The sequence below is a fragment of the Pseudonaja textilis genome, chromosome 6, assembly GCF_049901715.1.
Source record: "Pseudonaja textilis isolate UNSWEBS1 chromosome 6, rPseTex1.2, whole genome shotgun sequence".
NCBI lineage: Eukaryota > Metazoa > Chordata > Lepidosauria > Squamata > Elapidae > Pseudonaja > Pseudonaja textilis.
The window spans coordinates 48,359,422-48,371,652 of record NC_141995.1 but is presented as its reverse complement, the minus strand read 5'-3'; the positions used below and the strand labels follow the sequence as shown (position 1 = coordinate 48,371,652).

The window sequence follows — 12,231 nt, the reverse complement described above, 5'->3', positions numbered from 1 at the left end:
TCCTTGCATGAAGCCAAAAGTCTCTCCCTCTCTCTCTCCACCACCCCCCATCCCCTGAGAACGGAGCTGGAGACGGTATCCTGCGATCTCAAATAAAGAATGATTGATCAGTAGGAAAACGGGGTGGGGAATTTTCCTGCAGACTTTCTTTTGGGATTTTCCCAGGGTCTCTGGTCTGCGGGAGTTAAAATTATGAGTTTGGTGGTCCCTGAGGTCCAAAAGGTTGGCGACCCCTGGACTATGGAGAGAACCAACCTAGAACAAAGAAATTTCCAGACAGTCAGAGCAATTAATCAGTGGAACGACTTCCCTTCAGAAGTTGTAAATGCTCCAGTGCTGGAAGTTTTAAATAAGAGATTGGATGACCATTATTCTGGAATGATATAGGGTTTCCTGCTGGAGCAGGGGGCTGGACTAGAAGACCTCCAAAATCCCTTCCAACTCGGTTAGTCTGTTATCCCAGTCATCTCTGCCTTGTACTTTGAGCTTCCATGGATTTTCTGTGGAACATGAAGCTGATTTTGAGAGAATGTTAGGAAGAGTTGTTATATCCGGGGGGGAGGGGGATCCCTTGACCTGGGTACTCCCCAAGGGATCCCCAAAATTATCAAGTACAAGCATGTACAAGACCAGATCTCCTGGAATCAACAGATCTGATTAGAATGGAATAGGAATTGGAATGGAACAGGAATAGAATAATGAATAGAATAGGAATGGAATAGGAACGGAATAGGAATAGAGTAGAATAATGAATAGAATAGGAATGGAATAGAATAGGAATGGAATAGAATAGAATAATGAATAGAATGGAATAGGAATAGAATAGAAATAGAATAGAATAGAATAATGAATAGAATAGAATAATGAATAGAATAGAATAATGAATAGAACGGAATAGAATAGGAATAAAATAATGAATAGAATGGAATAGGAATAGAATAGATTAATGAATAGAGTAGAATAGGAATAGAATAGAATAGAATAATGAACAGAATGGATTAGGAATAGAATAGGAATAGAATAGAATAGAATAATGAATAGAATGGAATAGGAATAGAATAGAATAATGAATAGGAGAGGAGAAGAGAATAGAATAACAGCTGGAAGGGATCTTGGAGATCTTCTAGTCCAACCTCCTGCTCAGGCAGGAAATCCTATACCATTTCAGACAGATGGCTGTCCAATCTCTTCTTAAAAACTTCCAGTCTTGGAGCATTCACAATGTCTGGAGGCAAGTGGTTCCACTGATCTTTTCAGACAAGCTCTGGGTTAGCATCCTTTTCCAGCCCACCCCCTCAGCAACCCAGTTGTGTCTGCTTCTCCTTGCTTAGTCAAAGGCCAGTTTAACAACGCACAAGGACTTGCCAGCGCATAATTTGCAATCAAATATACCAGACAGGAAGTGGTAGCAGAGCTTTTCTTTTAATTGTGCATTGTTATGCAACAGAACAAATGGATTGAAAGCATATACTTAAATCAAAACCCACTTACCACCACCCAAAGTAGTAAATCCTAGTAACAAAAATGTCCTTATAATTAAAAAATAGCAGTTTTTTTAAAAAATTTGCTTACGCTTTCTATGTTTGCTTCCAGGAAAAAAAGATGTTACTTGATGTCATTTTTTAAAAAGAATTCACATATGCTATAGAAATTTTCACCAAAACGTAACTAGGCTATATTACATTGTTCACTTTGTACAGCATCAGGAGTTATTATTTTGTCTATCCCTAAGTTATGATATACTTTTATTACATCAGACAAATCCTTCATACAATCAACTTACATTTGTAACAATAAAAAAAAAAATTATCGGAAGGGATGAATTCTAGGCCACGGCACCCACAAAATACTTTTCCCCTAAGAAAATTGGAACGGAGTCAGATTGGCACCGGTGGGGGCATCGCAACGATAACATACATGCCAGAAGAAAAACCAGCTACCAAAAACGGTGAGGAAGGTTTTGTGATCAAGAGGGAGTAAGGCAGTGGGTTGCTTCCTAAGAGAAGAAACCACAGACCAGATTTCATTGCAGTTGGTCAACAGATGCGCTTAGATCCTGCAGTTACACTGACCAGGGATCTAATCTCTCTGGGATTTAAATCCTCTGGGATTCATACAGGTAGTAGTCCTCCACTTACAACCACAGCGAAGCCCAAAATGTTTTCTGCGAAGTGAGAAATTGGTGGAGAGGGTTTCACCCAAATTTTACGACCCTGTGCCGGTAGGCTGCAATGGTTGTAAGTGTGAAGACCAAGTCACAAATCACATTTTTGTGTGCCATTGTAACTTTGAACTGTCATGAAATGAACTGTGGTAAGTCTAGATGCAACTCACTGTCAACTCAGAAAACATTTTGTATACACATTTTATAGTTGACAACAGAAAGAAGGGGGGGGTTTCAAAGAGCAGGCGGCAGTGTGGAATCGAAAGTACATTCCATTCATATTTTCTTCGAAGACTGATTAGATGGCCAAAGCTTCTGCCCAGCAAAAATCTAATTGGAGAGCATGATTGATGACTCTTGGCTATGGACGTGTTTCGTTGGATGACGTGGGGGGGGGGAAGCAGGATCAAGGATGACAGTGAATTACATATCTCAGAGTTGGCTACGCCCAGGTTAGTGCCAGACGTAGAATGTTATCTTCAAATAAATCTTTTTAGTTTTGGGAGTGTGGCTCGAGGCTCATGATTTAATTGGAGTAACTGCCGGAATCCTGACACTCACTGTTGTATCTAGTGAGTCCCAAACAGGAGAAACTGGTCCTATAGCATCTGCCTCAGGTGCTCAGTGTAGTTGTAGATACTACACAAGAGAGAGCTTAAAGGGAAGTTGGACTGTTATCTACCATTCTGAAGGAACCTACCATATATAATGCTTGGACCTTCACGCACCTTGGTTGGGGCACATCACCTGGTTGTGATGCCAAGGTCCTAGCTATGCCACCCAAAGAGGATTTGACACCCTGAAGAGAAGACAGCACCCTGCACCTGGCCCATTTGAGGTAAAAATATTAAAATTTTTACTATCGGTTGACGCCGGAAGACGCAAGAAACAAGCCAGGTGCCTCCATCATGGGAACACCCGGTCTTCTCACAAGCTGCCTTTGGCATTTGAACTGGAAGCTGGGGGAGAGCCTAGCTCTCCAAACTCGACTTGAAAGACTTTGTGGACTTCCAGCTTCCAGGATTCCCCTGGCTAGCCACAAATCTTAAAAAGTGACCAAGTTTGGAGATCCTTTCCCCACCCTACCTTGACCAGATCATTTGTCTCCATGAGCCAATTCCCTGCCTTTGGACAATTTGAGGTGGTGGGAGAAGACATCTAAGTCTGTCTTCTATGTTGACGAGCATTAAACTCTTCGAAGGCGAAGAATTTCATCAAGTTTATTGTCTGAAAAATCGGAGCTGCTCCGTAGCCTTATCATGTCTCGTTCACACCCAACGTTTGAATCGGTGATGTCTCCAGGGTGTGGTCAGAAACACCCAAGATATTCTGGCCAGGATCTTGGATATCAAAGCTTTGCTTCCTTTTTTTAATGTGCTTGCAACATCTGTGAGGCACATAAAACATGGATTGTTAGTTGATCTCACGCCATCAGGCGTGCTGTTTGATGTTTGATTTTGCCACACCCTGTAGACACCTCTGCTCTTGAGTTTTCTCTTGTCTGCAAAGAAGTTATTTTTCCAAGTCAACCATGGTTACAAGGTGGTAAATTAGATAAAAATGGGGCGGGGGAGATATATTTCTAGACATTGGTAATAGACCATTGGGTCATTGTTTCAGACATAAGACATGTCTTTACCTAAACAGAGAAACAGAATGAGTAGAGGAGTTAGAGTAACTTCCAACTTCCTGCTAACTTTCCCAAAGCTGTCAAGGAGCATCAGAAATTTTCCTTCCTTCCTTCCTTCCTTCCTTCCTTCCTTCCTTCCTTCATTTCCTTCATTTCCTTCCTTCCTTCTTTTACCTTCCTCCTCCTTCCTTTGCCTCCCTTCTTCTTTCCTTCCTTTGCCTTCCTTCCTCCCTTCTTTCCTTCTCCTTCCTTCTTCTGCCTGCCTGCCTTCTTTCCTTTGCCTTCTTCCCTTTGCCTTCCTTTCCCTTCCTTCCTCCCTTCCTTTCCTCTCTCTCCCTCCCTTTGCCTTCCTTTTGCCTTCCTTTTTGCCTCCCTCTCCTCCCCTTCCTTCCTTCCTTCCTCCTTCCTTCCTTCCTTCCTTCCTTCCTTCCTTCCTTCCTTCCCTTCCCTTCCTTCCTTCCCTCCCTCCCTGCCTCCATCCATCCATCCTTTCCTTCCTTGCTTCCTCCCTCCCTCCCTTTGATTTCATATGCCCTGTATAACCTGTGGCTTTGGGAAGCAATTAAACTTTGGAGCAAGAATTTACACCTTGTTTTACACCAGATAAACCCAGCATATCGCAACCTGGCCCAAAGCATGTTTAGAGAAACCATGAAAGAACAATTCATATTTTTAAGCGTTAACAATTTGATTGTTCTCTAGTAGTATATTTGTAGAGAGGTGAAATAAGTGGATTGACCGATGTAAACAACAATTTCTTTTCTTTTCCAAGTCTTGAAATGGTAATCATTTTATTTTTTTCCATTGTATTTACACAATATATACAAAATATTGTATACACACAATGTAAACAGTGAAAAGCATTTCATTTTCACTGCGATAAAAACCAAAAGTGTTAAACCTTTCAGAATCCCAAATAGGCTTTGTTATATTTGATGAGATTCCTTGGTTGTTGTTGTTTTCTTATAATAGTTCTTCATCATTTAGCAATTTTATATGCAGCGTAAAATACATACTTCACTGTAGAAACTCTATAGCTTCTACAATACTGGAACAACAGCATTTTAATGAGTCCAAACTAAGGTGTGTGCAAGTTACTGTAGCATCATCCCCACAATTGGCAAGATTAGAAAAATCCATTATCCATACTGGAAAATATCTCCCATTTCGAGGAAGAAATGAAAAAGAGAATATCCCCACTGCCACGTTGCTCAAACTAAGATGTAGCCACAATACTAGATAAGACTCAACATAATGATCAGATTTATCTGTGGTGCCTAGACATAACCCTTAGTCGTACCCATAATCAGATGGGTACCACTTCCATCAGGATTGTGTAAAGCAAGTGGTTGCTTCCCGTGCCATTATCTTCGGTCCTCAAGGAAGAAGCAATTTGTTAGAGGTTGACAGACCTTCCCTTCTACTTGTAGCTGTTTTTTAGAATGGCAGCTGTAAGTCTACAACCTATAGACCTGAGATATCCAACCTTGGCCACTTTATGAGCCGTGGACTTCAACTCCCAGAATTCCCCCCAGCCAGCTAGCCAGTATTTCTGGCTGGTGTTCTCACTGAGGCTTCACAGAATCACGAAGCTGACTCCTTGTCCTGATAAAACCCCTTTTTATTAGGCTAATGGGAATTCCTATCATTCGCATCCAACAAAGTCTTAGCAAACAGTCTTTCAAGGGTGAATTACAACCACAGACCTTATGAGGCTTGGAGAGTTGCCAGGCCGATAGCTTCCAAGCACAACGCTGTATAAGGAAATACTTGGCAAGGAGTCTCCGAGAGTCAGGAACAAATCTTCACACTAATTAAATGAACTAATTGTCTCCTACAAACACCAGTCCCCTTTCACTCCTCTTTATTCCCTATGGGAGGAGTCATTCACCACCCACCTGTGCCTTTACTTCCGAGTCAACCCTTGTTCCTTAACTGTTCCCTTTTCCTGGCAGCTCTGCACATGCGCACATTGGGAACAGGCTCCAGCTATTCTTCTGCCCCACTGATCTCCAACACCCAAGGCAGCTGATAACTGTTGGACGGCCCTGGCCCCATCTCTGCCTATGATGCAAAGCCCTCGTTAGAGCCTTCCCCAAATTCCAGGACTCCTTCCCAACCTCCTCACTGTCCGAGTCTGGCGGACCACACCAGCTCGGGAATTCTGGGAGTTGAAGTCCACAGGTCTTAAAGCAGCCAAGGTTGGACCGTGTCGTAGATGTTCTAACCCTATTGTACTTTTTATAACCTATCATTGGAACCGAGATAGGAATCGGAAGAAAAAGAGGCAGGTTTGAGCATTGCATTAGCAAATCTCATTTGGTATTGCTTTAGTGAGGTTTTTTTTTCTACGACGCGTTGATGTGCTTAATTCAAATGACAGGTACCTTCACACTACACACCAACAATGGGATCTCACGTAAGGTTACATAAAAATGGTTCATACATGACATTTATACACTGGAGCGATGCGGAACTCGTGCATTCTATCAGACACGTTTCACCAAAGGGTACGCCACTACAAAGGCCACACCATAAGGATTGTGGCATTTTGAGGTAATTTTGTCACAAACAACATGAAACAGCTAGAACAGACTGGCTACAGTTTGGAAAGAATTAGACATTTTTCTTTTTAAATATACACAGGTTTTCTTGTGACTTTGAAATTTGATTAGCCAATTTGATTTAGGAACAGATGTGGGGGTGAAATCCTCAAATTATGTTAAGATGCAAAAATGGACATTTGTTCCAAATAGTTTGAAGGCGCCAAGGGATTTTTTTTTTTTTTAAAATTAAACTCTTCCCATTCCAATTGAATTGAAAATGAAAATGAGCTGAGCATGGCCTTGCAAGGAATCAGGCGTCCAACCATAATCCTAACCTCTCCTTCCCAAATCAGAATAGAGCTGGAAGGGACCTTGGAGGTCTTCTAGTCCAACCCCCTGCTCCAGCAGGACACCTTATACCAGTGGTGGCTAACCTTTCTGAGCTCCTGTGCCAAAAATTGTGCACGCACATGCATGCTCGCACTTGCGTGCCAGCACCCAGAAGGCAACGCACGTGTCCCCTGCCCCCTTCACATGCGTGCAATCCCCACCCACCCCCGCCACCACCACCCTTACCTGCACTGCGCCTCAGCTGATTTTCGGCTGGTTTGAGGCCTTTTTCGGCCTCCCAAAGGCTTCAGGAAGGCTTCTGCAAGCCAAAAACTAGCCCCGTTTTGTCACTTCCAGTATTTTCGGAAAAACAGGAAGTGATGAAACGGGGCTAGTTTTCAGCCTGCAGAAGCCTTCCTCAAGCCTTTGGGAGGCTGAAAAAGGTCTCAAACCAGCCGAAAATCGGCTGTGAGGCAAGCACATATGCAGTGAGGTAGGTTTGCCTGCAGCTCATGTGCCAGCACAAATGGCTCTGTGTGCCACTTGTGGCATGTGTGCGACTGGTTTGCCATCATGGCTTTATATCATTTCAGTTACTTTAGAAGTGAGGGTTATTATATTATTCAACAAGAGGCTTGCACCACAAAACTATCTTCCTGTTTGAGATCATGCTCTTCCAATTTTTTTTTAAAAAACCCCAAACACCTCCCTTAAAAGAAACATAATATATATATATATATATATATATATATATATATATATATATATATTTGTTTTCTGAGGTTCTCATGGTATTTATATGTAGATCTTTGGTTGTTAGGGTTTCTCTCGCGTAAGATTCGAGTATCTAGGCACGTTTGATGAAGTCTCATTCATCATCTTCAGGCTTCTGTCTCAGCTCTGTGCTTCTCAGAGTAAATTACTCTGAGAAGCACAGAGCTGGAGACAGAAGCTGAAGATGATGAATGAGACTCATCAAACGCTGCCTAGATACTTCGAATCTTACGCGGAGAAAACCCAACAACAAAGATCTACATATATATATATATATATATATATATATATATATATATATATATATATATATATATATATATATATATATATATATATATAAAAGGATATATCTTCAAGGAAAAACCAAGTCCAATTGCCTTTTGAAAGGGAAAAAAAGCACCTTTGGGACTCCCAGTTTGATGTTTTTGTTATACTCAGAATGGCCTTCCTTGTGGATATTTTGACTGCCTTTTAGCTTTAATTCATAAAGATGGTCTTTAAATCACAATCTCTTTTTAATGACCCCATAATCCCTTGCAGGGTGGAGTCTGGTCAACTGAATGGAGCTAGCAAAGGGTTTACTGGCCGGATGCCTTTCATGTTGCCGATGCGGAGTTTTGTTCAGCTGACATATTCTCAGTATGTCCAGAGAGGAAAGAAAGAAAAAGGAAAGAGGAAGGAAAGAGGAAGGAAGGGAAGGTAGGGGAAGGTAGGGAAGGAAGCAGTGGTGGGATTCAAATTCTTTTACTACCGGTTCTGTGGACGTGGCTTAGTGGGTGTGGCAGGGGAAGGATACTGTAAAATCTCCAGTCAGAGGTGGGATTTGCCAGTTCTTCGTACTACTCAAAATTTCTGCTACCGGTTCTCCAGAACTGGTCAGAACCTGCTGAATACCCCTTCTGGAAGGAAGGAAGGAAGGAAGGAAGGAAGGAAGGAAGGAAGGAAGGAAGGAAGGAAGGAAGGAAGGAAGGAAGGAAGGAAGGAAGGAAGGAAGGAAGGAAGGAAGGAAGGAAGGAAAAGAAAAGAAAGAAAGACAGACAGACGTGACAAAGGGTTGGTTAAAAGCAAAATCATGAGTACACCTGATGAAACGAGGAGAGAAAAACTGCAGCGCAACGCATCCTTTCTCTTAACCTGGCTTTGATTGATTAATGCAGACCTACTAGAACAGGAGGATCATTTAAGCGCCTTCTCAAGAAAAGCCATAAACACAAATATGGATTACTGGCAACTCTCCAAACAAAGCAGATTTTTTCCCCTACCCTGTGCTGCTCTTTTGGATATTCTTCAATTCCAGGGAAATGTCCCTACAGGTTGCTGTCCACTTACAACCATTCGCTTAGGGAGTGTTCCGACGTTCCATCGGCACACTGACAAAAAGGGGACCTCAGGACGGTTTTTCACATGACGGTTGCAACAGCCCCCCCTCTCCCCAGGATCCCGCAATCCAAGTTCAAATCCTTGGGCAACTGCCTCATATTTATGATGGTTGCAGTCAGAAGTATGAGAACTGCCATCGTCGTAAAGGTGAGTCACTTGCCAAGGGTCTGATTACGTGACCATGGGGATTCTGCGAAGGTCGTAGGCATGAAAAACGGTCATAAGTTGCTTTTTTCCAGTGCCATTGTAACTTCGTTGTCACTAAATGTAATGGTAAGTCAGAGATTACCTGTAGTCCCTTTTCTGCTTGCAAGATGAGTGTTTAAACCAGGCTTTTCACCATCCGGCGTCAATGACAGCACAACCACACTCTAGGGAAGGCAATGGGAACCGCAGACCAGCCCATCTGGCTGCAGGAGTCAACTTTTACGTACCCCCCTTGGACACAAAACTCAATTTTCAACATGCTCTGGTCCTTAATTCACATTAAAACAGAACACCGAACATCCAATCGCTTGTCTTTCGCCGGCGTCCTCGTCTGGATTGCCGTTCCTTCCTGCCGTCAGTCTCCAGAGCCATCGTGGATACCTCTACCGAAGAGGTCCTCATGGCAACTGTGTTGGTCAATCCCATCATAGTACATGTTCCCGTTGTGCAGGAAAGTCCCCACCGCCCTTCCTTGCCGGGCGTGTCCCACCGCATCGCTGAAAACCTTGTTGATCTGTTCTTCGGAAGGCATCCACCAATCCGGGTTAGAGGTGCAATGCATCCGGATGAATTCTGTGAAGAAATCAGCAGGTGAGCTCCAGTGGTATTGAAGCTGTGGGTCGATGACAACTCAACATGGCCAACTAGTCACAGCCAACTTGTCACGGCCAAGTTGCAGCGGCCAACTTGCCTTGGCCAATTTGCAGCGGCCAACTTGCCATGGCCAAATTGCAGCAGCCAATTTGTCATGACCAAGTTGCAGCGGCCAACTTGCCTTGGCCAAGTTGCAGCGGCCAAATTGCCATGGCCAAATTGCAGCAGCCAATTTGTCATGACCAAGTTGCAGCGGCCAAATTGCAGCGGCCAACTTGCCATGGCCAAATTGCAGCAGCTAACTTGTCATGGCCAAGTTGCCATGGTCAACTCATTGCAAGACAACTCATTGCAAGAGAGCGTGCTGCAGGACAAGAGTTCCACAAATACCAAAGAAAATAGTGGAATACAATCATGGAAGAAAGGAGCAATGCAGAAGAAGGGACCGAACGAAAGGTGAATGTCAAGAATTAAAATAATTCTTTATTTATCGAAAAGAATTAAGTGGAACTGTTAAAGTTGTCCCATGGTGAGTTGGCCATGCCGAGTTGTCCTTCAGCAGGTTGGCCATGGCAATTTGGCCACACGGCATTGGCTGTGGCCAGTTGTCCCATTCTGTGAAGAAATGGTCTTGTGAACTGGGCCAGCGGCGGAAGTATGGACAATGGACATGCAGCTTCTTAACAGGTCAATAACCCGGCAAGATACCACCTTACAAGTTTGACTTTTCATTGGCAGCCTTGCGGGGAAAGTGTTCCCCAAACCAGATCCCCCAAAATGGAGCAGATTTTGTAAGGTGCTCAAACCGCCTGGAGTACCAAGCAAAATGGATCATTGGAAGGAAAACTTGTTGGGATGCAATGCATGGAAAGTGGAAGGATATCTACAGCCAAGGAGCCAAGAAAGGGTTAGGAAACTTAGGTATGGATGACTGTTTATCTTACGTCTAAACATAGAAACGAATCTCAGCAATCAAAGAACATCAGCGTTCTTGTTTTCTTCCACAATTGGGTTTTGTGCAATTTATCCTGGTGGAGTTTTTTTGTGTGTGTTGAGTGTGGAGGAACAATGGAGAAAAGAAGCTGCTTGAAGAAACTTAGAAATCCCCAAAATGGTTTGGGGATGGCTCCAGGGCCGGCCCAGCTGCTTGCAAAGGAATTTTTAAAAAGAAAAAAAATATTTCTACGTAGCTAAATGCTGCCTTTCCGCCCCATATTGTTGTGTTTTTCTAAGTTTGTAGCATGGACACAACCTCAGCTCTTCAACAGAAGGAATGGTCTCGGAGAGATGGTTTGATTCTGAAGCCAAGTGGAAGAACTTCCAAGGACAAATTCATTTCTCTTCGAACCAAAAGCTTAAATTTGGAGAACATCCATCCTGTCACACAACTGGACTTGACCTCACGTTGGACCAATGTCGTGCTTCCCACGCTGGAGAGCCAGGTGCATTTGTTCAGAATTGCACAAGGATCTCACCCAACACGGCGGTCTGGGTTAAGACTGAAGCTTTGAAAATGTGGATCAAGGGCTCTTCTATTTCTATCAAAGCTCTCTTAACAATAATATCCTGCTATAAATAAAAGTCCAGTTTTAGAAAGGAGCCCCTGCACATCATGAGTAGTTTTGTGCATTTATTGTAGTGCAAATTACTGAGCAAGGAGATTTCTTTTTTTTCTCCTCCTGAAATAGGAATAACTATTGAGTTTGTGATAATAGCGTTCGGTTCTTTTCAAACCTTCATCTACACGGATGCTTCATGCATTATTTTGACTAACAAGATTGGCAGACTAAGCAACCTTGTTTGTACTCTAGAGGTAAACAGGGTTGAGCTTGGACAGGAGCCAGACAGGAGATCTCCAGAGCTATAGAAGAGTTTCGGAAGAAACGAAGAAGGAAGAAAATAGAAGAAGACAGTAGCAAACCACGTCGGTACCGACGGCCAAGAAAACCAGATGGACATGTCCAGGAAGCCATCAAGAGGAGGTGTGTAATCTTTTAGTAGGCTGAGGCAGATCTTAGGACAGTGATGATGAACCTTTTTGTTGTGGTATGCCGAAAGATCGTAAACATGCGCATGCCGGCACCCACAATGCAATGCAACCCTCCCCCTTGTGCATGCGTGCATAACACTCCCCCTGCACTGCACATGTGTGTGCCTCCCAGCTGATTTTTGGCCCATTTGAGGCCTTTTTCGGCCTACTAGGGGCTCGAGGGAAGCCTCTGCAGCCTTTGGAGGCTGAAAAACGGGCCTGTTTCATCACTTCCGGTTCCGGCACTTCTGGCATTTCTGGAAGGCCCATTTTTCGGCCTCCTGAGACTGCAGAGGCTTCCCTCAAGCCTCCAGGAGGCCGAAAAAGGCTTCAAATGGGCCAGAAATCGCTGGAAGGTGCACACATGCGCAGTGCAGGTAAGTTTGTCTGGGGCTTGTGTGCCTGCACAAATGGCTCTGTGTGCCACCTGTTCACCATCATGGTCTTAGGATGTGTGGAGGGCAATGGGCTCATTGGGGAATGAGTGTGTGAGGTGTCACTGATTGGTCCAGGGCAGGAGTTGGCAACCTGCGGCTCTGGAGCCGCATGTGGCTCTTTCATCCCTCTGCTGCGG

General features: G+C 43.7%; 1 protein-coding gene across 2 annotated transcripts in view; it reads right to left on the bottom strand.

The window, feature by feature from the left end:
• Positions 1-9,295: 9,295 nt before the first annotated feature.
• BEND4 (BEN domain containing 4) overlaps positions 9,296-12,231 on the bottom strand; it is a 32,722-nt gene continuing 29,786 nt past the window's right edge. The window contains exon 5 of one of the 2 annotated variants that reach the window (XM_026700042.2): positions 9,296-9,607. In XM_026700042.2, coding sequence (XP_026555827.1) covers positions 9,390-9,607 — 218 coding nt within the window. In that variant the 3' untranslated portion in view covers positions 9,296-9,389. The remainder of the gene's footprint in view (positions 9,608-12,231) is intronic. The other variant, XM_087936803.1, reaches the window with a different exon arrangement.